The 27,500-nt window shown below is 46.4% G+C and overlaps 1 protein-coding gene across 4 annotated transcripts in view; it reads right to left on the bottom strand.

Moving 5' to 3' along the window:
• Positions 1–11,336: 11,336 nt before the first annotated feature.
• The window catches only part of LOC110538766 (extracellular serine/threonine protein kinase FAM20C), a 108,227-nt gene continuing 92,063 nt past the window's right edge, over positions 11,337–27,500 (bottom strand). For all 4 annotated transcript variants that reach the window (XM_090194468.1, XM_090194469.1, XM_090194466.1 and 1 more), the window contains 6 exons: positions 25,910–26,025; positions 18,659–18,839; positions 16,528–16,637; positions 16,322–16,403; positions 15,791–15,850; positions 11,337–14,868 (listed from right to left, as the gene is read on the bottom strand). In XM_090194468.1, coding sequence (XP_090050594.1) covers positions 14,583–14,868; positions 15,791–15,850; positions 16,322–16,403; positions 16,528–16,637; positions 18,659–18,839; positions 25,910–26,025 — 835 coding nt within the window. In that variant the 3' untranslated portion in view covers positions 11,337–14,582. The remainder of the gene's footprint in view (positions 14,869–15,790; positions 15,851–16,321; positions 16,404–16,527; positions 16,638–18,658; positions 18,840–25,909; positions 26,026–27,500) is intronic.

The raw sequence follows: 27,500 nt of genomic DNA, 5'->3' as shown, positions 1-27,500 counted from the left end.
ACAAGGAGTCGCTAGAGCACGATTTGCCAAGTAAAGTCCCCCCCGGCCAAACCCTCCTCTAACCGCCCCATGGGACTCCCGATCACAGCCATTTGTGATACAGCCCAGTAACCTGGGTCTGTAGTGACACCTCTAGCACTGCCTTAGACCACTGTGCCGCTCGGGAGGCCCCAAGATTTGGTCTATTTTCTATTAATAATTTCTATTTGTTTTCTTGAATGTGTTGTTGTATACATTCTATACTACAAATTCTATACTACAAATCACCTTGCCATATTGGCAGCTCTTATCCAGAGCCACTTACAATAGTGACTAAATACATGTTGATACTTTTGATTCATACTGGTCCCCCATGGGAATCAAACCCTGGTGATACAAGCACCACGCACTACCAACTGAGCTACACGAGACAGGAAATGCTGTATGTTGTATGTTCACTTTGATAGGCCTGTGGATCTGTGTTTAGACACAGATCCACAATGTTACACGTGGAAGAGATCTCTTTTTAAAGGGTGTATATTTAGTCTGAGAAGCAGGAGGCTATCTGACGATCCCAATTCATTATAATATGTTTCAAATAACACTTCATTCACTTTTCATAGATGTCAAACATGTTATTAATCATATGGACAGTAAGTTATCCATACTTTGCATCACTGGGGTCAGATAGGCCGCTGTGAGAATATCCTTAGCCAATATTCCCACTATATCCCACAAAATTCCCTGAATATTTCCTGAATATTCCCACAAGATGTGCATATGTGATATTAGAGATATGCAATATGAGCTGACCAGGACCCATCCGTCATCACATTGAAATATAGTGGAGATATTAAATCCAGCCTATCATTTTCTGTTGAAAGGAAAGCAGATTAAATGGGAAGACTGAATCGTCAATCAATGCATTTCCATGGGTTGCATCCCAAATAGCACTCTATTCCCTATATAGTGCACTACATTTGGCCCGTCTAGTCCGTCTAGGCCCGTCTAGTCTGCATTTCTATGGTGTTATTGTTGCTGTCAGTCTGCTTATAAGCCCCTCTCACCACCCAACCCACCAATACACTCCCCTCCACAGTACTAAATGTCAGGGGTGGAAACAAGGCTGTATATTATCATAACTCAGTGGATATTATATATATATGTGTGAGAGAGAGAGAGAGAGAGAGAGAGAGAGAGAGAGAGAGAGAGAGAGAGAGGGAGAGAGAGAGAGAGAGAGAGATAGAGAGAGGTAGAGAGAGAGAGAGAGAGAGAGAGAGAGAGAGAGAGAGAGAGAGAGAGAGAGAGAGAGAGAGAGAGAGAGAGAGAGAATGTAGTGTGTGTGTTTGCGTGTGTGTGTGAGAGAATGAGAGAGTGATTAGTGTATGTGTTCATACGTGCATGCCTGCGTGTGTAGAGATGGAGTGTTTTCAAAGGCATCTACTAAAGTGGTAGATGTAATCCTGGGCCATCCCAACTGATGTCAGCGCTGTAGCCAAAGTCACGTTTCACTCACATCCCCATTGATCAAAACAGACGTATCCTGTTGGGGATAGGATAATGTGTAACCCTAACCCTAAATCTAACCCTAGCTCCTAACCCTAACATTTAATGTCATTCTAACCCTAACACTAAACCCCCTAGAAATAGCATTTGACCTCGTGGGGACTAACAAAATGTCCCCAGTTGGTACATTTTCGTTTAATTTTTTCATTTTAACCAGATAGGCCAGTTGAGAACAAGTTCTCATTAACAACTGCGACCTGACCAAGATAAAGCAAAGCAGTGCGACACAAACAACACAGGGTTACACATGGTAACATACAGACACACACACACACACAGACACACGCATACTTGTGCACACACATACACACACACACACGCACACACACACATACAGACACATACACACATGCATACACATGCACACAGACACAGACACAGAGACACACAGACATACAGAGACACACAGACACACACACATAAAATAAACAGATGTTTCACTAATCAAGTCTAATTGTATTATTTACATCTCATTTGCTAATTGATCAGACTAGCCCAATGAAGGGGAGGTTAAATAACAGGACTATACAACTCAGAGAAGGGAGAGGGGGAGCAGGCAGGGGTCAGCGTCTTTGGTGAGAGCAACACCACCATGCACACCCTCTATGATCAGTGGATAGAGAGAGGCGTGAGTGGCTGGATATGGAGGGCAAGAAGGGGGTTTCTCTGTTACCATAGAGATGACAGGACATTGGGCTAGGTCCTAGGATACTGTTACTAGGCAGGAGAGAGCCACACACGAGACATCTGTAGACAGAGCTGAATGGGTTGAATGGTAGACCACGTCAGAGAGAAGCAATAAAAAAAACTCTCACATGTAAATATGTTTTTGAAAATGATGTTTATATTTAATGTGGGTCCACCGTCCATTGTATATTGTTATCTATAGTAAAACATGGACAAAATTACCATATTTCAACAACTGTGAAAAAAAAATGGTAGTCTGATTTGCTTTTGTGTGTTTAGCCATTTGGATTTTAAGGTCTTGGCAGTCTTGCCAAGCTGATGACTGACAAGCCAATAGTAAACAGAGTCTAGTCTATAAGTTGAGCCTAGTCTATAACAGTGGTCCACAGTAGACAGGCCTGATGCACTACCTAGTTGTAGCCTGTAGATGAAGTCAGAGTATCTTCACACAGGAACCTTTATACTGGTGCTCTGGCCTTGTCTTTCCATCCCTGTAACACTGGCTCCATCTCCTGGCCAGCTCACATGTCTCCACTCATCATTATATTCTGAAGTGGGATCAGCCTACTGCATACATGTCTCCACTCATCATTATATTCTGAAGTGGGATCAGCCTACTGCTCACATGTCGCCACTCATCATTATATTCTGAAATGGGATCAGCCTACTGCTCACATGTCTCCACTCATCATTATATTCTGAAATGGGATCAGCCTACTGCATACATGTCTCCACTCATCATTATATTCTGAAATGGGATCAGCCTACTGCTCACATGTCTCCACTCATCATTATATTCTGAAATGGGATCAGCCTACTGCTCACATGTCTCCACTCATCATTATATTCTGAAATGGGATCAGCCTACAGCTCACGTCTCCACTCATCATTATATTCTGAAGTGGGATCAGCCTACTGCTCACATGTCTCCACTCATCATTATATTCTGAAGTGGGATCAGCCTACTGCTCACATGTCTCCACTCATCATTATATTCTGAAGTGGGATCAGCCTACTGCTCACATGTCTCCACTCATCATTATATTCTGAAATGGGATCAGCCTACTGCTCACATGTCTCCACTCATCATTATATTCTGAAGTGGGATCAGCCTACAGCTCACATGTCTCCACTCATCATTATATTCTGAAGTGGGATCAGCCTACTGCTCACATGTCTCCACTCATCATTATATTCTGAAATGGGATCAGCCTACTGCTCACATGTCTCCACTCATCATTATATTCTGAAGTGGGATCAGCCTACTGCTCACATGTCTCCACTCATCATTATATTCTGAAATGGGATCAGCCTACTGCTCACATGTCTCCACTCATCATTATATTCTGAAGTGGGATCAGCCTACTGCTCACATGTCTCCACTCATCATTATATTCTGAAATGGGATCAGCCTACTGCATACATGTCTCCACTCATCATTATATTCTGAAATGGGATAAGCCTACTGCTCACATGTCTCCACTCATCATTATATTCTGAAATGGGATCAGCCTACTGTTCACATGTCTCCACTCATCATTATATTCTGAAATGGGATAAGCCTACTGCTCACACGTCTCATCAAGATGTGTTTCCCAAATGGACGGTTACTCACAAGAGTGGCTTCGGTTCACTGAGGAGACTTGACCACACACACACACAAATTAGCACACACACAAGCACGCACGCACACATACACACACACACACACACACACACACACACACACACACACATCATCACACACAAACATGGAATAAAGCCCACATAAGTTTGCATGTATTATTGTCATGACAACAGGTTAATAATACGTGTCGGCAAAAAAAAATCTCCTCACGCTCACTAGCAGTCTCCTCATGCCCACTAGCAGTCTCCTCACGCTCACTAGCAGTCTCCTCACGCTCACTAGCAGTCTCCTCACGCTCACTAGCAGTCTCCTCACGCTCACTAGCAGTCTCCTCATCCTCCCTAACAGTCTCCTCATCCCCATTTCAGTTTCCTCACGCTCAATAGCAGTCTCCTCATCCTCCCTAGCAGTCTCCTCACGTTCCCTAGCAGTCTCCTCATCCTCCCTAGCAGGCTCCTCATTCTCCCAACCAGTCTCCTCAAACTCCCTAGCACTCTCCTCACGCTCCCTAGCCGTCTCCTCATCCTCCCTAACAGTCTCCTCATCCTCATTTCAGTTTCCTCATGCTCAATAGCAGTCTCCTCATCCTCCCTAGCAGTCTCCTCACGTTCCCTAGCAGTCTCCTCATCCTCCCTAGCAGGCTCCTCATTCTCCCAACCAGTCTCCTCAAACTCCCTAGCACTCTCATCACGCTCCCTAGCAGTCTCCTCATCCTCCCTAGAAGTCTCCTCACGCTCACTAGCAGTCTCCTCACCCTGCCTAGCAGTCTCCTCATCCTCCCTAGAAGTCTCATCCACCCTAACATTCTCCTCACCCACCTTAGCAGTCTCCTAATCCTCCCTAGAATTCTCCTCATCCATCCTAGCAGTCTCCTCATACTCCCTAGCAGTCTCCTCATCCTCCCTAGAAGTCTCCTGATCCTCCCTAGCAGTCTGCTCATCCTCCCTAGCAGTCTCCTCACGCTCACTAGCAGTCTCCTCACACTCTCTAGCCGTCTCCTCACGCTCCCTAGCAGTCTCCTCATCCTCCCCAGCAGCCTCCTCATTCTCCCTAGCAGCCTCCTCATTCTCCCTGGCAGTCTCCTCACGCTCCCTAGCAGTCACCTCATCCTACATAGCAGTCTCCTCATCCTCCCTAGCAGTCTCCTCATCCTCCCTAGAAGTCTCCTGATCCTCCCTAGCAGTCTGCTCATCCTCCCTAGCAGTCTCCTCACGCTCACTAGCAGTCTCCTCACACTCTCTAGCCGTCTCCTCACGCTCCCTAGCAGTCTCCTCATCCTCCCCAGCAGCCTCCTCATTCTCCCTAGAATTCTCCTCATCCATCCTAGCAGTCTCCTCATACTCCCTAGCAGTCTCCTCATCCTCCCTAGAAGTCTCCTGATCCTCCCTAGCAGTCTGCTCATCCTCCCTAGCAGTCTCCTCACGCTCACTAGCAGTCTCCTCACACTCTCTAGCCGTCTCCTCACGCTCCCTAGCAGTCTCCTCATCCTCCCCAGCAGTCTCCTCATGCTCCCTAGCAGTGTCCTCATCCTCCCTAGCTGTCTCCTCATCCTCCCTAGAAGTCTACTCATGCTCACTAGCAGTCTCCTCACGCTCCCTAGCAGTATCCTCATCCTCCATTGCAGTCTCGTCATCCTCCCTAGCAGTCTCCTCACGCTCCCTAGCAGTCTCCTCATCCTCCCTAGCAGGCTCCTCATCCTCCCAAGCAGTCTCCTCAAACTCACTAGCAGTCTCCTCACGCTCCCTAACAGTCTCCTCATACTCCCTAGCAGCCTCCTCACGCTCCCTAGCAGTCTCCTCATGCTCCCCAGCAGTCACCTCATCCTCCCTAGCAGTCTCCTCATCCTCCCTAGAAGTCTCCTCACGCTCACTAGCAGTCTCCTCACTCTCCCTAGCAGTGTCCTCATCATCCCCAACAGTTTCCTCACACTCACTAGCAGTCTCTTCACCCTCCCTAGCAGTCTCCTCATCCTCCCTAGAAGTCTCCTCACGCTCCCTAGCAGTCTCCTCATCCTACGTAGCAGTCTCCTCCTCCTCCCTAGAGGTCTACTCATCCTGTCTCGCAGTCTCCTCACACTCCCTAGCAGGCTCCACATCCTACCTAGCAGCCTCCTCACCCTCCCTAGCAGTCTCCCCACACTCCCTATCAATCTCCTCATCCTCCCTATCAGTCTCATCATCTTCCCTAGCAGACTCCTTATCCTCCCTAACAGGCTCCTCACGATCCCTAACAGTCTCCTCACCATCACAGTCTCCTCGACATCCCTAGCAGCCTCCTCCTTCTCCCGAGCAGTCTCGTCATCCTCCCTAGCAGTCTCCTCATCCTCCCAAGCATTCTCCTCCTCCTCCCTAGCGGTCTACTCATCAAGTCTCGCAGTCTCCTCACACTCCCTAGCAGGGTCCACATCCTCCCTAGCAGCCTCCTCACCCTCCCTAGCAGTCTCCTCACGCTCCCTAGCAGTCTCCTCATCCTCCCAAGCAGGCTCCTCATCCTCCCAAGCAGTCTCCTCAAACTCACTAGCAGTCTCCTCACGCTCCCTAACAGTCTCCTCATCCTCCCTAGCAGTCTCCTCACGCTCCCTAGTAGTATCCTCACGCTCCCTTGCAGTTTCCTCATCCTCCCTAGCAGTCTCCTCATCCTCCCTAGAAGTCTCCTCACGCTCACTAGCAGTCTCCTCACGCTCCCTAGCAGTCTACTCATCCTCCCTGGCACTCCTCATCCTATCTATCAGTCTCCTCATACTCATTAGCAGTCTCTTCATCCTCCCTAGCAGTCTCCTCACGCTCCCTAACAGGCTCGTCATCCTCCCTATAATGAGGAGGCTGCTAGGGAGAATGAGGAGGCTGCTAGCGAGGATGAGGATGAGTCACAGTCTCCTCAACATCCCTAGCAGCCTCCTCCTTCTCCCGAGCAGTCTCCTCATCCTCCCGAGCAGTCTCCTCATCCTCCCAAGCATTCTCCTCCTCCTCCCTAGCGGTCTACTCATCAAGTCTCGCAGTCTCCTCACACTCCCTAGCAGCCTCCTCATCCTCCCTAGCAGCCTCCTCACCCTCCCTAGCAGCCTCCTCCTTCTCCCGAGCAGTCTCCTCATCCTCCCGAGCAGTCTCCTCATCCTCCCAAACATTCTCCTCCTCCTCCCTAGCTGTCTACTCATCAAGTCTTGCAGTCTCCTCACACTCCCTAGCAGGCTCCTCATCCTCCCTAAGCAGCCTCCTCACCCTCCCTAGCAGTCTCCTAATCCTTCCTAGAAGTCTCACCCGCATTAGCAGTCTCCTAATCTTCCCTAGAAGTCTCGTCATCCACCCTAGCAGTCTTCTCATCCTCCCTAGCAGTCTCCTCATCCTCCCTAGTAGTCTCCTCATCCCCCCGAGCAGTCTCCTCATCCTCCCTTGCAGTCTCCTCACCCTCACTAGCAGTCTCCTCACGCTCTCTAGCAGTCTCCTCACGCTCCCTAGCAGTGTCCTCATCGTCCCTAGCAGTCTCCTCACACTCACTAGCAGTCTCTTCACCCTCCCTAGCAGTCTCCTCATCCTCCCTAGCCGTCTCCTCACACTCACTAGCAGTCTCTTCACCCTCACTAGCAGTCTCCTCATCCTCCCTAGAAGTCTCCTCACGATCCCTAGCAGTCTCCTCATCCTACGTAGCAGTCTCCTCCTCCTCCCTAGAGGTCTACTCATCCTGTCTCGCAGTCTCCTCACACTCTCTAGCAGGCTCCACATCCTACCTAGCAGCCTCCTCACCCTCCCTAGCAGTCTCCCCACACTCCCTATCAATCTCCTCATCCTCCCTATCAGTCTCATCATCTTCCCTAGCAGACTCCTTATCCTCCCTAACAGGCTCCTCACGATCCCTAACAGTCTCCTCATCATCACAGTCTCCTCGACATCCCTAGCGGTCTCCTCATCCTCCTAGAAGTCTCCTCACGCTCATTAGCAGTCTCCCCACGCTCTCTAGCAGTGTCCTCATCCTCCCTAGCAGTCTCTTCACACTCCCTAGCAGTCTCTTCATCCTCCCTAGCAATCTCCTCACACTCCTTAGCATCTCTTCATCCTCGCTAGCAGTCTTCTCACCCTCCCTAGCAGACTCCTCATCCTCCCTAGCAGTCTCCTCACGCTCCCCACTAATTATCCTCCCTGGCAGTCTCGCCACACTCCCCAGCAGGCTCCTCACGCTCACTAGCAGTTTCCTCATGCTCACTAGCAGACTCCTCACGTTCCCTAGCAGTCTCCTAACACTCCCTAGCAGGCTCCTCACACTCCCTAGCAGGCTCCTCACGCTCCCTAGTAGTCTCCTCATTCTCCCTAGCAGCCTCCTCCTCCTCCCAAGCAGTCTCCTCACGCTCCCTATCAGTCTCCTCATCCTCCCTAGCAGTCTCCTCATCTTCCCTAGAAATCTCCTCATCCTCCCTAGCAGTCTCCTCACGCTCCCTAGCAGTGTCCTCATCCTCCCTAGCAGTCTATTCATCCTCCCTATTAGTCTCCTCATCCTCCCTAGCAGTCTCCTCACGCTCCCTAGCAGTCTCCTCATCCTACTTATCAGTCTCCTCATCCTCCCTACCAGTCTCTTCACGCTCATTAGCAGTCTCCTCATGCTCCCTAGCAGTGTCCTCATCCTCCCTAACAGTCTCTTCTCACTCCCTAGTAGTTTCTTCATCCTCCCTAGCAGTCTCCTCATCCTCCTTAGCAGTCTCCTCACGCTCCCTAGCAGACTCCTCACACTCCCTAGCAGTCTCCTCGCACTCCCTAGCAGTCTCCTCATCCTCCCTAGCAGCCTCCTCACACTCCCTAGAAGTCTCCTCACGCTCCATAGCATTCTCCTCATGTTCCGTGGCAGTCTCCTCAAGGTCCCTCTTGGTCTCCTCACGCTCCCTATCAAACAAAGTCTCAAAGGGTAGCTTTGCAGTAAGTGCACACCAGAGGAGGCTGGTGGTAGGACCTATTTGAGCTCATTGTAAAGACTGGAAAGGGAGTAAATGGAACGGTATCAAACATATTGAAACCACATATTGACTCCGTTCCATTCATTCCAGCCATTGCAATGAGCCCGTCCTCCTATAGCTCCTCCCATCAGCCTACTCTGCTGCACAGATGCTAAACAGAACCAAATGCCATTCTCACTACAGGGTCCTCCTCTACTGTCTATTCATGGAAGACAATAAATTCAGATGCTTTCATATTAGGGGTCTCCACCACAGACATAGAATTACTGGAATGGACTTTCCCATTCAAGTCATTCAACTGCTGTTGTCCCAACATCCTTGACTTTCATTTGGTGATGTTGGTGTTCAGTGAAGATACACGTACATCAAGAATGGAGGGCTCATTGTGGCTTGGCTATGCTCTTTGGAGGACTTTCTTCACATGCTTGATGTCTTATGCTTACCATGGAAAACACTAGGGGTGGATGATGTGAGTTCCCCCCTCCATACAATGTAAAACACTTTGAACCTCTGGAAAAGCACTGCATAAATCCTATCCATAATTGTTTTAATTGAACCCTGGTAGAGAAAGGTGAGTTAAACTTCCTTTATAAGACTGCCATGCTGAGACTGACTGTCCTAACATGGGCACCGTACAAGTCTTTTAACTAAAACTGTTGTTTTTGGGCACCAGGCTGTAGAGCTTGGTATTAGCCGGCTGATCCTCACATTAGGGATCTGTTGTCTGTTTGCTGAACACCACAGCCGTCACTATGGTCTCACACTGTGTTGCCTAGCAACGCCAATGGGCTGTCCACCTCTTCCTGCATCCTGATCTGGCAACCCAGGGAACCTGGAGAGTGAGTTTTTACAGGATACCAAGGTCACTCAGTAAACACAGATAATAAAGCACACCAAGACCAGGCCTCACAATCAAACACAGATAAATACAGGAGACTCAGGACTTGACCTCTCAATAGAATACTGTCTGTTCAGACAAGATACCAGAACCAAGGCATGTCAATAGCCACAAGACACTCATGACATCAGACATGACCTCAGACATGATATCAGACATGACATTAGATATGACATTAGACATGACATCAGACATGACCTCTGACATGACATCAGACATGACATTAGATATGACATTAGACATGACATCAGACATGACCTCTGACATGACATCAGACATGACATTAGATATGACATTAGACATGACATCAGACATAACCTCTGACATGACATCAGACATGACCTCTGACATGACATCAGACATGACATTAGATATGACATTAGACATGACATCAGACATGACATTAGATATGACATTAGATATGACATTAGATATGACATTAGACATGACATCAGACATGACATCAGATATGACATTAGACATGATATCAGACATGACATCAGACATGACATCAGAGTAGACATTCACATCATAAGTGATATCCTGTTCATGATAGGACATGATGACAATATCTAATCTTTAGGTTTCAGGACCTTGTAGAGGGCATTGATAGCGTACTACCTATTTTGTGTGATCATAGCCAGATGAGGGTTGGTGAAGGATGGTCTGCGATGGGGACAGGGAGAAATTATAGGGTGTTGATTATGCATATATGCTTCAAGCCAGTAAAATCAACCAGAAAGACTACTGCTTTTCTCCTTCTAGTGGCCAAATGCATTATCATCCTAAACCCTCTATTGAACCATGAGTATTGGGGTTGTGCCATTGCACAACAGCTGCTGTTGCTGAAAGTACAAGTTGATCAGCCAGTGATCCAAACAGCTGTAGGTAGAGGAGCTCCAAGTTCCCGGAAGAACAAGATGATGCTGATAATACCTTTAAGGAGAGAAGCTTAGAGATTAACACTCAGCGAAAAGATTACACTGCAGTCTTCAGATTACTGTGTGACTGTGTGTGTGAGAGAGAGGGTGTGTCTGCGTGTAAGAGAGAGAGAGTGTGTGACTGTGTGTCTAAGTCTGTGTGTGTGTATGAGAGAGTGTGTGTGTGTATGAGAGTGTGTGTAAGAATGTGTCTAAGTCTTTGTGTGTGTGTGTGTGTGAGAGAGACTGTGTGTAAGTGTCCTATGTGTGATTCTGCAGGAGGCTGCTGAGGTATCAGTTTAAGGGGGAAAGCTGGGTTGAGTCGCAGGGAGTCAGAGTGCAGCTGAAGACGTCAGGGGTCAGAGTGCAGCTGAAGACTTCAGGGGTCAGGATACTTCACATATAATACTCATTCAGTACCTCCAGACGGTCTGTGTGGATGGCTGGCAGCATATTCACAACCGACCTCCCTCTCTCTCTTTATTCAGGCCAAGCATTGATCCTCTAGCCAGATGTTGAAATATCTCTTTAATTCTTATTTCATATTCTAACCCCCTTCCAAGGATAGATACACATACACTCATGCACACACACACTCAAACACAAACACTCATGCACTCAGACTGACGGATGCAAACACACACACACACACGCACGCACGCACGCACGCACACACACACACACACACACACACACACACACACACACACACACACACTCTTTGTTGTAATTTTTTTATTGCACACCTTTATCATTTAGCTAACAGATGTTCACAGCAACAATGCAATAGGAGAAAACAGAACAGAAGCGTATCGCTGCGGCACTGCAGCCTCTTAGGTCTTCCAATATATTTATAGATATTTACACTGACAATATGAAAATCGCAAGTACAACGCCCAGGGCTGAGTTAACCCTTTAACTGCTGCTGTATGAAGGGAGGAGAAGGCTGAGTTGGTAGAGCAACTCCAGGGTTGTGGGTTCGATTCCCACGGAGGACCAGTACAAAAATGTATGCACTCACTACTGTAAGTCACTCTGGATAAGAGCGTCTGCTAAATGACTCAAACGTAAATGTATAATGTTAACTCTTTCAACTTAGTCTGAGGATCCAGGTCACACAGGCTGTAGTGTGACCTCTATGTAGTTGTAGTCCTGTTCGTATGGCCACCTGAAACATTCAGTATACCCAACATTCCACAGGCACCAGGTTAGCCATACGTAGCCAGATTCTAGGGGCTATTGGTGGAATATAGAACGCCTGTATAGAGCTCAACGCTTCCAGCAATCAAAGACAGCTTTTTCAGATCATAAAATGGACATAACAGTAAATAGTACCAAAATATAATTAGTACCAAAACATAATTAGTACCAAAACATAATTAGTACCAAAACATAATTAGTACCAAAACATAATTAGTACCAAAACATAATTAGTACCAAAACATAATTAGTACCAAAACATAAAGAGAAATGTTTCAAAAAGAGAAAAACCTTATTTCCACATCCATGTTTAAATGTCATGACACGTCAATAAATCCTTTTCATTTGGAAAAGCGTTGAACAATACAACAGGAACATTGTGCGTGACTGTGTAGCCTGGATTGTAACAGAAAACTGCATTTGACATTTGTTTGGTGTTGTAATGGTAACTTTAGTTGGTATAAAAGATGAATGGCATGACAACGGGGTAGTGCATCTGACTTGTATACTGGTATACACTGTAGTCACAGTTCCAACCTATCTTTACATCCACATGGATAGAGACTAGACTATTTCTCCCAAATAATCATTTCGCTGTTACTGACGTCAACTTGAGGCTGCGTGAAGTGTGAACAAAACTGGTGAGATATTGTTGGTAATAAAATCATCTCACGTGGGGATAAAGCAAAGAGATCATGTATTTTGGGGGAAAAACAGCAAAAATCTCTCATTTGTTGATATGCAGATACATGGGGATTTTTACCAAGACCTCGAAGGCCTATTAAATGAATAGTGTCAGATTGATATTCTCTCATGGCAGTATTTACATAGTCCTGTATTATTATTATAAATCGCACCCTATTCCATATATAGTGCACTACTTTTGACCAGAGCCCTATGGAGTTAGGATGTCATTTGGGAGGTACCCTTTGTATCCACATCCTGTAAGCCAGGACTGCCATGCCAGCTGAGACCAGAACAGATAGGCTCAGCTAACGTGAGATCTCTGAGACCAGAACAGGTAGGCTCAGCTAACGTGAGATCTCTGAGACCAGAACAGGTAGGCTCAGCTAACGTGAGATCTCTGAGACCAGAACAGGTAGGCTCAGCTAACGTGAGATCTCTGAGACCAGAACAGATAGGCTCAGCTAACGTGAGATCTCTGAGACCAGAACAGATAGGCTCAGCTAACGTGAGATCTCTGAGACCAGAACAGATAGGCTCAGCTAACATGAGATCTCTGAGACCAGAACAGATAGGCTCAGCTAACGTGAGATCTCTGAGACCAGAACAGGTAGGCTCAGCTAACGTGAGATCTAAGCAAAAACAAACGTTTCAGCCATGTCGGTCACACTGTCATCATCTATCACAACTTCCTGTAAAGGCTATTCTCATGTCCTTGAAAAACATGTCCTAGTAAACCACGCAGCATGTTTTCATTCCAGCCATTCCAGCAAAGCATTGATTTAGAAGTTCCTCAGTCAAAAATGCAGAATTTCTGAATAAATGGGGCAGCAATTATCTTAAGTGCCAACCATGAACGAGTGACACATTTTGATGGAAGGCTTTGATGAAAAGAAATGGAAAGATTGAATGATATCTAATATTAATGGACGAGGGCAAGGGCACTCAACACTAGTCAACTTCTGGGCTGCTGAGAGGTGCTTCAATAAGAGCCCTTGTTTAAGAGAGCTGCTTCCATCCAGGCTTTGAACACTGAATTTAAGTTGAACTGAAAGCTTCATTGAAAAGGAAACCGGTAGCACTTTGTTTAATGGTGTACTGCTTCGACGGGTATTTAGGTGGTACTTATTAGGAAACGATGTGGCATCACTGAGTTCTAGCTGGGGCTTTCACTATACTTTATGCTTAAAATTCACCACAATTGGGAACTACCTGGATCAAAATGGTGTATATTTAAATGCTTGTTTGAATCCCAAAGTACCAAATGAGTACTTTATGTAGTAATTAATGGGGTATTACTGTACAATTACCATTTTACCATGTAATTTCTTAGTAAATACCAGGTACTTTCTGTACTGTAAACAGCCTCTTGTATAATGTCTCATAGTAATGGAGGCCTATAGGCAAAGTCATAGATAGTGATGGGTTGAAAATGGAGGCAACTGATAAATAACGGTCACACTGACATTCATCATAAATAATATACTATATTCTTTTCATACTCTCCCTTTAAAATGAAAGCTTTACAAACCTTCTATTCCGTTCCTCCAGTTACTGTGCATAAATTAATCTCAAACCACATTCTAACTTGTTAAAGTAAAATCTCATTTGGTTGTGTAAATATACTGTAGCTAGCTTAGCGCTAACCCGAGCAAACAATGATAGCCTTCGCATTCAAACAACCCCCCAAAAATAAAATAAGAAAACCAACAAAGTAAAATCAAAATGGTCCCTATTTATCATGTCCAGGAGAAGTAATAAAACATTGGTACTTAGCAAAGACCAGGCCTCTTCTCTCCTCAGCTCACTGCTATATCTGTGGACCAACAGTACCTATATATAAACACACGTACATGGGAGGTTCCATAGAGGCATTGACGGCAAGTCTCGGAATTCACTGAATTCAAAATGGCGGCTCCCGCACAGTCACAGGATCCAGTCAGTCTCTCCGTGAGACCAGACACCCATGGTTGGTTCACCATCAACAGTAGTCTCTTTGGAGGTCCAGGATGGGGAGAAGCGGGAGAACCAGGGGTACCACCCCTCCACCCCCCATCTCCCTCTCTTCCTAGCCAGGCCTCACTACCTGTGCCCTGGGTTCCTGTGGGTGGCTGTGTCCCTGCCCCCTCTGGCTTCTCTGGCCCAGTGGTGGTCGTCCACCTCCACCACGTTACTGTAGCCCTCCTTCTCCACGCAGACAGCCAGGACCTGGAGCACCAGGCGCAGCCTCCGGTCCATGGCCTCCAGGTGGGGCTGGATGAGGACGGGGTGGAGGCGGTCACGCAGCAGGGACTCCTCCATCAGACGGCTCAGCTGGTACTCCTCCTTGGCGAGCAGCTGCAGACGCAAGTGGGTCGACTTCCTCACTCTGTGGGACGGGGAGGAGGGGAGAGAGGGAGGGGAGGGGGAAGGGAGGAAGGGGATGAGGAGGGGAGAGAGGGAGGGGAGGGGGAAGGGAGGAAGGGGATGAGGAGGGGAGAGAGGGAGGGGAGGGGGAAGGGAGGAAGGGGATGAGGAGGGGAGAGAGGGAGTGGAGGTGGAAGGGAGGAAGGGGATGAGGAGGGGAGAGAGGGAGGGGAGGGGGAAGGGAGGAAGGGGATGAGGAGGGGAGAGAGGGAGGGGAGGGGGAAGGGAGGAAGGGGATGAGGAGGGGAGAGAGGGAGTGGAGGTGGAAGGGAGGAAGGGGATGAGGAGGGGAGAGAGGGAGGGGAGGGGGAAGGGAGGAAGGGGATGAGGAGGGGAGAGAGGGAGTGGAGGTGGAAGGGAGGAAGGGGATGAGGAGGGGAGAGAGGGAGTGGAGGTGGAAGGGAGGAAGGGGATGAGGAGGGGAGAGAGGGAGTGGAGGTGGAAGGGAGGAAGGGGATGAGGAGGGGAGAGAGGGAGTGGAGGTGGAAGGGAGGAAGGGGATGAGGAGGGGAGAGAGGGAGTGGAGGTGGAAGGGAGGAAGGGGATGAGGAGGGGAGAGAGGGAGTGGAGGTGGAAGGGAGGAAGGGGATGAGGCAAGAGGTCTTACTTTACAGATGGACTTCTTAAAAAGGGATGCACTAATTATAGAGAGAGACAGAGAGAGACACAGAGAGAAAGAGAGAGAGAGAGAGAGAGAGGGAGAGAGAGAGAGAGACACAGAGAGAAAGAGAGAGAGAGAGAGAGAGAGAGAGGGAGAGAGAGAGAGAGAGAGAGAGGGAGAGAGAGAGGGAGAGAGAGAGGGAGAGAGAGGGAGAGAGAGAGAGAGAGAGAGAGAGAGAGAGAGAGAGAGAGAGAGAGAGAGAGAGAGAGGTAAAGGTACCGACCTGCAGCATTGGCTCAGAGGCACCAGGATGGAGAGCTCGTCATGGGAGTGTTTCCCAAACCTGCAAGGAAGAGGAGAGAGGAGCAGAAAAGAGAGGAGAGGAGAGAGGTGAGCCAAGCAACACCACTTACTGGCTGATAATACAACACCTTGGTCTGTGTTCCTCACAGTCTGTCTCACAGTCACCAACAGCAGCACCTCTCTCAGGATCAGTGAAGAAGTCATCCTACTGAAAGCTGCAGAGTCCTGAACGTTCTATTCTCATTCAACATTCCACTCACATTCCCTTCCCATTGAGTGTGACAGTCAGGGACTGAGAGTTTTGCCACATGCCTTTGTAGCTTGATTCAGACATTAAAAATACCTTTAAAACATTTGTTATGGCTTTGCTTTGAGCTGTTGCTTAGTGTAACAACTCAGAACTGAAGTTAATGAAAGAGAGTTTTAGAAGGCTGCGTGACAAATCAGACATGACCAGCTGTCTGGAGAACAGATAAAAGGAGTTGAGATGTGTTGTGTTTTCTCTCCTCACCCTCTTCCATTGTCCAGATGGATGATGAAGGTCTCGTTTCCAAACTTATCAAAAGTCTCGTAATGGTGCCGGTCCATGTTACCTGGTTACAGAGGTAAACAACATTAATATACATAGGAAAAGAGGACCCCTATTCACCAAGAATGTCTATATAGGGAATAGAGTGCAGTGGAGGGAATAGTGTGTAATGGAGCTTCTGTCCTCACCCATGAGGAAGTCAAAGATGGTCATGTCCATGATCTCCAGCAGACGAGAACCACGGTCATAGGGAGGAGTCTGCTTCACCTCGTCACAGTAGTCTGGGTCCACCTCCCACCTGACCACACAACCAATCACATGGGCACGCAGGCACACACACACACACACACACACACACACACACACACACACACACACACACACACACACACACACACAGAGAGAGTGACATTTAGATAGTGTGAGAGGCTTTGTTTGGTCCCTCTTGTCAGCTCCCCTCCCTTCCTGTTGAGCCATGATGTGTGTGTGTGTATGTGTGTGTTGTTAAGGACAGACCCCTGCTGCTCGAAAGCAGAGCAGGGAGGAACACAGCAACTTGACAAGAGAAGGAGAGAGGAAGGGAGGGGTCGGAGGGGAGTGAATGGGAGGAAGAGTGAAAAGAGAGAGAGGGGTAGAGAGAGGTTGAGAGAGGGGAGGGAGAGTGAAAAGAGAGAGAGGGGTAGAGAGAGGTTGAGAGAGGGGAGAGAGAGGGGAAAGTGAAAGAGAGAGAGAAGGGTAGAGAGAGGTTGAGAGAGGGGAGAGAGAGGGGAAAGTGAAAGAGAGAGAGAGAGGGGTAGAGAGAGGTTGAGAGAGGGGAGAGAGAGGGGAAAGTGAAAGAGAGAGAGAGAGGGGTAGGGAGAGGTTGAGAGAGGGGAGGGAGAGGGGAAAGTGAAAGAGAGAGAGAAGGGGAGGAAACAAGGTGTGAGAAGTAAAAAAGGAGAGTATGAGTGAGAAAGTCACAGTGACAAATCAAGTGAAAGAGATGAAGTCACAGTGACACAGTGAAAGGCAGAGATGGACAGATAGAGAGACAGTGAAAGTATTAAAGAAAGTAGATGGAGTCATTCCATGTTCTCTCTTTGCACTCTGTTGATGTAATCAAAGAACACAGGAACATGGAAGTGAGAGAAGACCCTGTCTCCCGGGGCAACTAACTCAGTTTATAATGAGCTGCTACTTCTCCTGCAACACCATGCTACTTCTCCTGCAACACCAATCTACCTATTTTTATCAGAGGTGGGGATCTGGAGAATGTGTTTTCCTTAGAGTACTGGCTGTTCCTGCTGAGTCACTTCCTGATAAGGCATGCCATGGCACCTTCTGTAATGAGGTGTCATCTGGTGAACCCCAGTGAACTCTGGGTAATCAGGGGGTGTGAGGTGACCTTATATATTAAGGATACACAGTTATGGAAGGCTGCGTGTTTTACTCTGCTTCCTTGTTCTCTTAAAGGGTAAAGGCTGTGTGTTTTACTCTGCTTCCTTGTTCTCTATGAGGGTAAAGGCTGTGTTTTACTCTGCTTCCTTGTTCTCTTAAAGGGTAAAGGCTGTGTTTTACTCTGCTTCCTTGTTCTCTATAAGGGTAAAGGCTGTGTGTTTTACTCTGCTTCCCTGTTCTCTTAAAGGGTAAAGGCTGTGTGTTTTACTCTGCTTCCTTGTTCTCTATGAGGGTAAAGGCTGTGTTTTACTCTGCTTCCTTGTTCTCTTAAAGGGTAAAGGCTGTGTTTTACTCTGCTTCCTTGTTCTCTATAAGGGTAAAGGCTGTGTGTTTTACTCTGCTTCCCTGTTCTCTTAAAGGGTAAAGGCTGTATGTTTTACTCTGCTTCCTTGTTCTCTTAAAGGGTAAAGGCTGTGTGTTTTACTCTGCTTCCTTGTTCTCTTAAAGGGTAAAGGCTGTGTTTTACTCTGCTTCCTTGTTCTCTTAAAGGGTAAAGGCTGTGTGTTTTACTCTGCTTCCTTGTTCTCTTAAAGGGTAAAGGCTGTGTTTTACTCTGCTTCCTTGTTCTCTTAAAGGGTAAAGGCTGTGTGTTTTACTCTGCTTCCTTGTTCTCTTAAAGGGTAAAGGCTGTGTTTTACTCTGCTTCCTTGTTCTCTTAAAGGGTAAAGGCTGTGTGTTTTACTCTGCTTCCTTGTTCTCTTAAAGGGTAAAGGCTGCGTGTTTTACTCTGCTTCCTTGTTCTCTTAAAGGGTAAAGGCTGTGTTTTACTCTGCTTCCTTGTTCTCTTAAAGGGTAAAGGCTGTGTGTTTTACTCTGCTTTCTTGTTCTCTATAAGGGCATATGCATGTTCTTGCATTTGTGGAAAGAGTGTCTGTCTCTTACTCTGCTTTCTTGCGTTTGTGGTAGGATCGTCTCCAAGGGTTCCTCCAGGTCTTGCGTTTGGCCAGGGCCAGGTCTGGCAGGAAGGCAGCCAGAGAACCCTCGATCTGGTCTGGCTTCCCACACAGAGCATGCTCAGTAGAGCAGTAGTAGGAGCACTCGCCGTAGAAACAAATGTTATTGGCTGGGGAGAGAGGAAAACACACGGTTTTAGATGGCAGCAGGGGAGCATGGGAAGGGGAGAGGGGAGAGGGGAGAGAGGAAAACGCAGGGTTTTAGATGGCAGCAGGGGAGCATGGGAAGGGGAGAGGGGGACAGTGTGTGTGGGGTGGAGGGGGGGCGAGAGAGAGGAAGTTGAAAGAGAGAGAGAGAGAGTAATAGTGAAGGTGTAAACTTGGCAGTAGAAAACAGTATAACAGTATATTTGACCTCTCAGCTTCCCTATCAAATCTAAAAATCTCAAATAGAAAACCGAAGAAAATGAACAACAATGACAAATGGTTTGATGAAGAATGCAAAAAACTAAGAAGGAAATTGAGAAACCTGTCCAACCAAAAACATAGAGACCCGGAAAACCTGAGTTTACGCCTTCACTATGGTGAATCACTAAAACAATACAGAAATACACTACGGAAAAAGAAGGAACAGCATGTCAGAAATCAGCTCAATGTAATTGAAGAATCCATAGACTCTAACCACTTCTGGGAAAATTGGAAAACACTAAACAAACAACAACACGAAGAATTATCTATCCAAAATGGAGATGTATGGGTAAACCACTTCTCCAATCTTTTTGGCTCTATAACAAAGAATAAAGAGCAAAAACATATACATGATCAAATACAGATCTTAGAATCAACTATTAAAGACTACCAGAACCCACTGGATTCTCCAATGAGTTACAGGACAAAATAAAAACCCTCCAACCCAAAAAGGCCTGTGGTGTTGATGGTATCCTCAATGAAATGATCAAACATACAGACAACAAATTCCAATTGGCTATACTAAAACTCTTTAACATCATCCTTAGCTCTGGCATCTTCCCCAATATTTGGAACCAAGGACTGATCACCCCGATCCACAAAAGTGGAGACAAATTTGACCCCAATAACTACCGTGGAATATGCGTCAACAGTAACCTTGGGAAAATCATCTGCATTATCATTAACAGCAGACTCATACATTTCCTCAATGAAAACAATGTACTGAGCAAATGTCAAATTGGCTTTTTACTAAATTACCGTACAACAGACCATGTATTCACCCTGCACACCCTAATTGACAACCAAACAAACCAAAACAAAGGCAAAGTCTTCTCATGCTTTGTTGATTTCAAAAAAGCCTTCGACTCAATTTGGCATGAGGGTCTGCTATACAAATTGATGGAAAGTGGTGTTGGGGGTAAAACATACGACATTATAAAATCCATGTACACAAACAACAAGTGTGCGGTTAAAATTGGCAAAAAACACACACATTTCTTCACCCAGGGTCGTGGGGTGAGACAGGGATGCAGCTTAAGCCCCACCCTCTTCAACATCTATACGAATTGGCGCGGGCACTAGAAAAGTCTGCAGCACCCGGCCTCACCCTATAGAATCCGAAGTCAAATGTCTGCTGTTTGCTGATGATCTGGTGCTTCTGTCACCAACCAAGGAGGGCCTACAGCAGCACCTAGACCTTATTCTGTCAGACCTGGGCCCTGACAGTAAATCTCAGTAAGACCAAAATAATGGTGTTCCAAAAAAGGTCTAGTCACCAGGACCACAAACACAAACACACCCTACAGAGCCCCAGGACATCAGCACAATTAGACCCAACCAAATCATGAGAAAACAAAAAGATAATTACTTGACACATTGGAAAGAATTTACAAAAAAACAGAGCAAACTAGAATGCTATTTGGCCCTACACAGAGAGGACACAGCGGCAGAATACCTGACCACTGTGACTGACCCAAAATTAAGGAAAGCTTTGACTATGTACAGACTCAGTGAGCATAGCCTTGCTATTGAGAAAGGCCGCCGTAGGCAGACATGGCTCTCAAGAGAAGACAGGCTATGTGCTCACTGCCCACAAAATGAGGTGGAAACTGAGCTGCACTTCCTAACCTCCTGCCCAATGTATGACCATATTAGAGAGACATATTTCCCTCAGATTACACAGATCCACAAAGAATTCGAAAACAAATCCAATTTTGATAAACTCCCATATCTACTGGGTGAAATTCCACAGTGTGCCATCACAGCAGCAATATTTGTGACCTGTTGCCACGAGAAAAGGGCAACCAGTGAAGAACAAACACCATTGTAAATACAACCCATATTTATGCTAATTTATTTTCCCTTGTATACCTTAACCATTTGTACATTATTGTTTATATTCACTGTATATATTATCTACCTCACTTGATTTGGAAATGTTAACACATGTTTCCCATGCCAATAAAGCCATTGAATTGAATTGAATTGAGAGAGAGAGGGAAGGGAGAGAGAAAGAGAGAGAGTGAGAGAGTGAGAGACAGACAGACAGAGTCAAAAAAAAAGTTTGATAAACTCCCATATCTACTGGGTGAAATTCCACAGTGTGCCATCACAGCAGCAAGATTTGTGACCTGTTGCCACGAGAAAAGGGCAACCAGTGAAGAACACACACCATTGTAAATACAACCCATATTTATGCTTATTTATTTTATCTTGTGTCCTTTAACCATTTGTACATTGTTAAAACACTGTATATATATATAATATGACATTTGTAATGTCTTTATTGTTTTGAAACTTCTGTATGTGTAATGTTTACTGTTAATTTTTATTGTTTATTTCACTTTATATATTATCTACCTCACTTGCTTTGGCAATGTTAACTCATGTTTCCCATGCCAATAAAGCCCTTGAATTGAATTGAATTGAGTCAGACATAGAGACAGATAGACAGACAAAGAGGTATAGAGAGACAGATAGACAGACATAGTCAGATAGAAATACAGAGAGTCAGACAGACAGACAGACAGACAGACAGACAGACAGACAGACAGACAGACAGACAGACAGACAGACAGACAGACAGATATAGAAAGACAGATAGACAGACAGAGAGTCAGACAGAGAGACAGATAGACAGACAGAGAGTCAGACAGTCAGTCAGACAGACAGACATATAGACAGACAGATAGAGTCAGACAGAGAGACAGATAGACAGACAGACAGACAGACAGACAGATATAGAAAGACAGATAGACAGACAGAGAGTCAGACAGAGAGACAGATAGACAGACAGACAGACAGACAGACAGACAGATATAGAAAGACAGATAGACAGACAGATAGACAGACAGAGAGTCAGACAGATAGACAGACAGAGAGTCAGACAGATAGACAGACAGAGAGCCAGACAGATAGACAGATAGAGTCAGAAAGAGTCAGATAGACAGACAGAGAGTCGGACAGATAGACAGATAGGCAGACAGAGAGTCAGATAGACAGACAGATCGACAGACCGAGAGCCAGACAGATAGACAGATAGAGTCAGAAAGAGTCAGATAGACAGGCAGAGAGTCAGACAGATAGATAGGCAGACAGAGAGGTATAGAGAGGAAGCTGGCAGGGTGTTGTAGAGCCAGACTGGTATTGGTTTCTTAATCTTGGGTTCAGAGAGGTAGGGAGGCGAGTGCTGAGCCAGCAAACTGTCTGAGTGTAGCAGTAATCTCCTGTCAGATAGAATGGTCTCTGTTATTCCACATAGCTGTTCACTGGGCTGCATGGGGATCTAACAGACAGTCTGAAGACAGGTTTTAGAGGTCCAGAACTCAGCAACGGCCATTTACATTAAAGGGGAAGTTCATTATTTTACAACTTAATCTTAGATGGTTCCTCACATTGTTACTTAGTCTATGGGCCAGGAGAAACTGGAATCCATTGTTGGGTTTTCTTGAAAAAAGCCACTACAAAATGTAACTAACTTTAGCCACCAACTCATGTCTGGATGGGGAACCATCAAACATTATTTTGTAACATACTGAACTTCCAATTTCATGTAAAGGGCCTCTTTGCTGAGTCCCTTTCAAACCAGTCTACATGGTACATGCCTGTATCAGGGTTTTCACTCAGTTCATGTAGTGGGATTGAAAGGACTGAATGAAGGACAAGTAACAGACAGAGGGCTTGAGATTGTTCTGTCCGTCTGTTGGACAAGAGCTTTAACAACTCATCTATGAGGATGATTAGGTTACCTCTGACAGCTGTGTGTTCAGTGTCTGTCTGTCTGTCTGTCTGTCTGTCTGTCTGTCTGTCTGTCTGTCTGTCTGTCTGTCTGTCTGCCTGCCTGCCTGTCTGTCTGTCTGTCTGCCTGCCTGCCTGCCTGTCTGTCTGCCTGCCTGCCTGCCTGCCTGTCTGTCTGCCTGCCTGCCTGCCTGCCTGCCTGCCTGCTTGTCTGTCTGTCTGCCTGCCTGCCTGTCTGTCTGTCTGTCTGCCTGCCCGTCCGTCCGTCCGTCCGTCTGTCTGTGTGTGTTCCTCTCCACCACTGGCCCAGCACAGAACCACTAAGCTAAAGGGAATTATTTATGGGACTCCTTGTTAGGGGAGGACTAGGATCCAGCCTCTAAATAGGAGTCTTTCTGGTGAATTATTGTGCTTTGCAGTTTGCTTGTTTTCAGAAAGGGTTTTGAAGTGTGTGTGTGTGTTTTGGGGGACTCCCTGGAGATTCTGTGTTTTCTGTGTAGTTCCTGCAAATAAACTCAACTAAGCTGTATACTGCATAGTGAATACACAATATACTACTGTTGACTAGAGGTAAATATAAATGTCCAGTCTGACTCCTCTACAGACCTACACAGTAGCTAGGAAGCAGAGTTTTAATCTAAGTAGCCAGTCTGACTCCTCTACAGACCTACACAGTAGCTAGGAAGCAGAGTTTTAATCTAAGTAGCCAGTCTGACTCCTCTACAGTTCTACACAGTAGCTAGGAACCAGAGTTTTAATCTAAGTAGCCAGTCTGACTCCTCTACAGGCCTACACAGTAGCTAGGAACCAGAGTTTTAATCTAAGTAGCCAGTCTGACTCCTCTACAGACCTACACAGTAGCTAGGAACCAGAGTTTTAATCTAAGTAGCCAGTCTGACTACTCTACAGACCTACACAGTAGCTAGGAACCAGAGTTTTAATCTAAGTAGCCAGTCTGACTCCTCTACAGGCCTACACAGTAGCTAGGAACCATAGTTTTAATCTAAGTAGCCAGTCTGACTCCTCTACAGACCTACACAGTAGCTAGGAACCAGAGTTTTAATCTAAATGTCCAGTCTGACTCCTCTACAGACCTACACAGTAGCTAGGAACCAGAGTTTTAATCTAAGTAGCCAGTCTGACTCCTCTACAGGCCTACACAGTAGCTAGGAACCATAGTTTTAATCTAAGTAGCCAGTCTGACTCCTCTACAGACCTACACAGTAGCTAGGAACCAGAGTTTTAATCTAAGTAGCCAGTCTGACTCCTCTACAGACCTACACAGTAGCTAGGAACCATAGTTTTAATCTAAGTAGCCAGTCTGACTCCTCTACAGACCTACACAGTAGCTAGGAACCAGAGTTTTAATCTAAGTAGCCAGTCTGACTCCTCTACAGGCCTACACAGTAGCTAGGAACCAGAGTTTTAATCTAAGTAGCCAGTCTGACTCCTCTACAGACCTACACAGTAGCTAGGCACCAGAGTTTTAATCTAAGTAGCCAGTCTGACTCCTCTACAGACCTACACAGTAGCTAGGCACCAGAGTTTTAATCTAAGTAGCCAGTCTGACTCCTCTACAGACCTACACAGTAGCTAGGAACCAGAGTTTTAATCTAAGTAGCCAGTCTGACTACTCTACAGACCTACACAGTAGCTAGGAACCAGAGTTTTAATCTAAGTAGCCAGTCTGACTCCTCTACAGACCTACACAGTAGCTAGGAACCATAATTTTAATCTAAGTAGCCAGTCTGACTCCTCTACAGACCTACACAGTAGCTAGGCACCAGAGTTTTAATCTAAGTAGCCAGTCTGACTCCTCTACAGGCCTACACAGTAGCTAGGAAGCAGAGTTTTAATCTAAGTAGCCAGTCTGACTCCTCTACAGACCTACACAGTAGCTAGGAAGCAGAGTTTCAATCTAAGTAGCCAGTCTGACTCCTCTACAGACCTACACAGTAGCTAGGAAGCAGAGTTTTAATCTAAGTAGCCAGTCTGACTCCTCTACAGACCTACACAGTAGCTAGGAAGCAGAGTTTCAATCTAAGTAGCCAGTCTGACTCCTCTACAGACCTACACAGTAGCTAGGCACCAGAGTTTTAATCTAAGTAGCCAGTCTGACTCCTCTACAGGCCTACACAGTAGCTAGGAAGCAGAGTTTTAATCTAAGTAGCCAGTCTGACTCCTCTACAGACCTACACAGTAGCTAGGAAGCAGAGTTTTAATCTAAGTAGCCAGTCTGACTCCTCTACAGACCTACACAGTAGCTAGGCACCAGAGTTTTAATCTAAGTAGCCAGTCTGACTCCTCTACAGGCCTACACAGTAGCTAGGAACCAGAGTTTTAATCAAAGTAGCCAGTCTGACTCCTCTACAGGCCTACACAGTAGCTAGGCACCAGAGTTTTAATCTAAGTAGCCAGTCTGACTACTCTACAGGCCTACACAGTAGCTAGGAACCAGAGTTTTAATCTAAGTAGCCAGTCTGACTCCTCTACAGACCTACACAGTAGCTAGGAAGCAGAGTTGTAATCTAAGTAGCCAGTCTGACTCCTCTACAGGCCTACACAGTAGCTAGGTACCAGAGTTTTAATCTAAGTAGCCAGTCTGACTACTCTACAGGCCTACACAGTAGCTAGGCACCAGAGTTTTAATCTAAGTAGCCAGTCTGACTACTCTACAGGCCTACACAGTAGCTAGGCACCAGAGTTTTAATCTAAGTAGCCAGTCTGACTCCTCTACAGGCCTACACAGTAGCTAGGTACCAGAGTTTTAATCTAAGTAGCCAGTCTGACTACTCTACAGGCCTACACAGTAGCTAGGTACCAGAGTTTTCCCTGGTCACAAGAATGGAAACTATCCTCAACTACTGCTGTAGCTAGGATCACATAGTAACGCTAACCATAGTGGGAATAAGTTATCTTTAAGGAACAGACAATAAGTAAATATCTAATCTAAGTTTTGAGTTTGCCGTACTCGGTAGGTAGTCTGTGGGAATGTTGTGGGACCGTTGTCAGAACGTTGTAGCAGTGTGTTTACCTGGGGAGATGAAGAAAGTCCTCCAGAGCTTTTTGTCCCTGGTCACATCCCGTATCTCCCTGGTCATGTTGACCAGTCTTCCCGCCACCGGGGGCACTCTCCGGAAGTCTAGGATCCTGAGGGAAGAGACCATAGATATACATATATCAAGATCAGTGTGAAACATAATGTAGATGTCTGGATTTATCCCATTAGAAAACCCAGGAAAAGAAGTCAATTCAATAACACTATTGATCCCACAAGGGATAATATATATGACACCATTGTTCTACAAGCCATGGTGTTGTCATAAACACACTGTGTATGGAACCACATGCTGATGAGATAGAATAGTTTTAGGACCTTTCATACCTTATTTCAATTCTTCTATAAGGGCTTCATGATGGAATACTCTTCCTCACCACATCATCAATAACTATTATCACAAATAAACATCTGGAAATGATATGCCAGAAAAACCAGGACACAATTTCCTGCTCGAGGGAGAAGCCAGGAATGATTTTCAATCCAAAGAGTCAACGGTGGAGTGTGTGTGTGTGTACGGGCCTCTTTCTTCCTGCTAGTGTGTCAACGGTGGAGTGTGTGTGTGTGTACGGGCCTCTTTCTTCCTGCTAGTGTGTCAACGGTGGTGTGTGTGTGTGTGTACGGGCCTCTTTCTTCCTGCTAGTGTGTCAACGGTGGAGTGTGTGTGTGTGTACAGGCCTCTTTCTTCCTGCTAGTGTGTCAACGGTGGAGTGTGTGTGTGTGTACGGGCCTCTTTCTTCCTGCTAGTGTGTCAACGGTGGAGTGTGTGTGTGTGTACGAGCCTCTTTCTTCCTGCTAGTGTGTCAACGGTGGAGTGTGTGTGTGTGTACGAGCCTCTTTCTTCCTGCTAGTGTGTCAACGGTGGAGTGTGTGTGTGTGTACGAGCCTCTTTCTTCCTGCTAGTGTGTCAACGGTGGAGTGTGTGTGTGTGTACGGGCCTCTTTCTTCCTGCTAGTGCGTGTGAAATATTATTCATAATTCATCTATTTTAGAGAATAATCCCTTAGCTCTTTTCAATGGCTTTTAAAGTTCTGTTTATTGAACTTCAGCATCCGGTCGCTCAAACCACACTGGGCTGAGACACTGGAACTCCTCCTTCTTTCTCTCCTGCTCCCTTTTTCTTTCTCCCTCGCTCATCTCCTCGCCTCTCCCCTCTCTCTCTCTTTCCTTCTCTCTCATACTCATCTTCTTTCTTTCTCTACCCCTCTCCTTCTCTCTCCCCACTCTCATCCCTTTACTCTACCCCTCTCCTTTTCTCTCCCCACTCTCATCCCTTTACTGTACCCCTCTCCTTCTCTCTCCCCACTCTCATCCCTTTACTCTACCCCTCTCCTTCTCTCTCCCCACTCTCATCACATTACTCTACCCCTCTCCTCTCCCCACTCTCATCCCTTTACTCTACCCCTCTCCTTCTCTCTCCCCACTCTCATCCCTTTACTCTACCCCTCTCCTTCTCTCTCCCCACTCTCATCCCTTTACTCTACCCCTCTCCTTCTCTCTCCCCACTCTCATCCATTTACTCTACCCCTCTCCTTCTCTCTCCCCACTCTCATCCCTTTACTCTACC

This window comes from Oncorhynchus mykiss, chromosome 13 (genome assembly GCF_057628025.1).
Source record: "Oncorhynchus mykiss isolate SJ-2025 chromosome 13, ASM5762802v1, whole genome shotgun sequence".
Taxonomy (NCBI): domain Eukaryota; kingdom Metazoa; phylum Chordata; class Actinopteri; order Salmoniformes; family Salmonidae; genus Oncorhynchus; species Oncorhynchus mykiss.
Note: the sequence above shows the minus strand (reverse complement) of the source record. Positions and strands in the feature narration are given on the sequence as shown.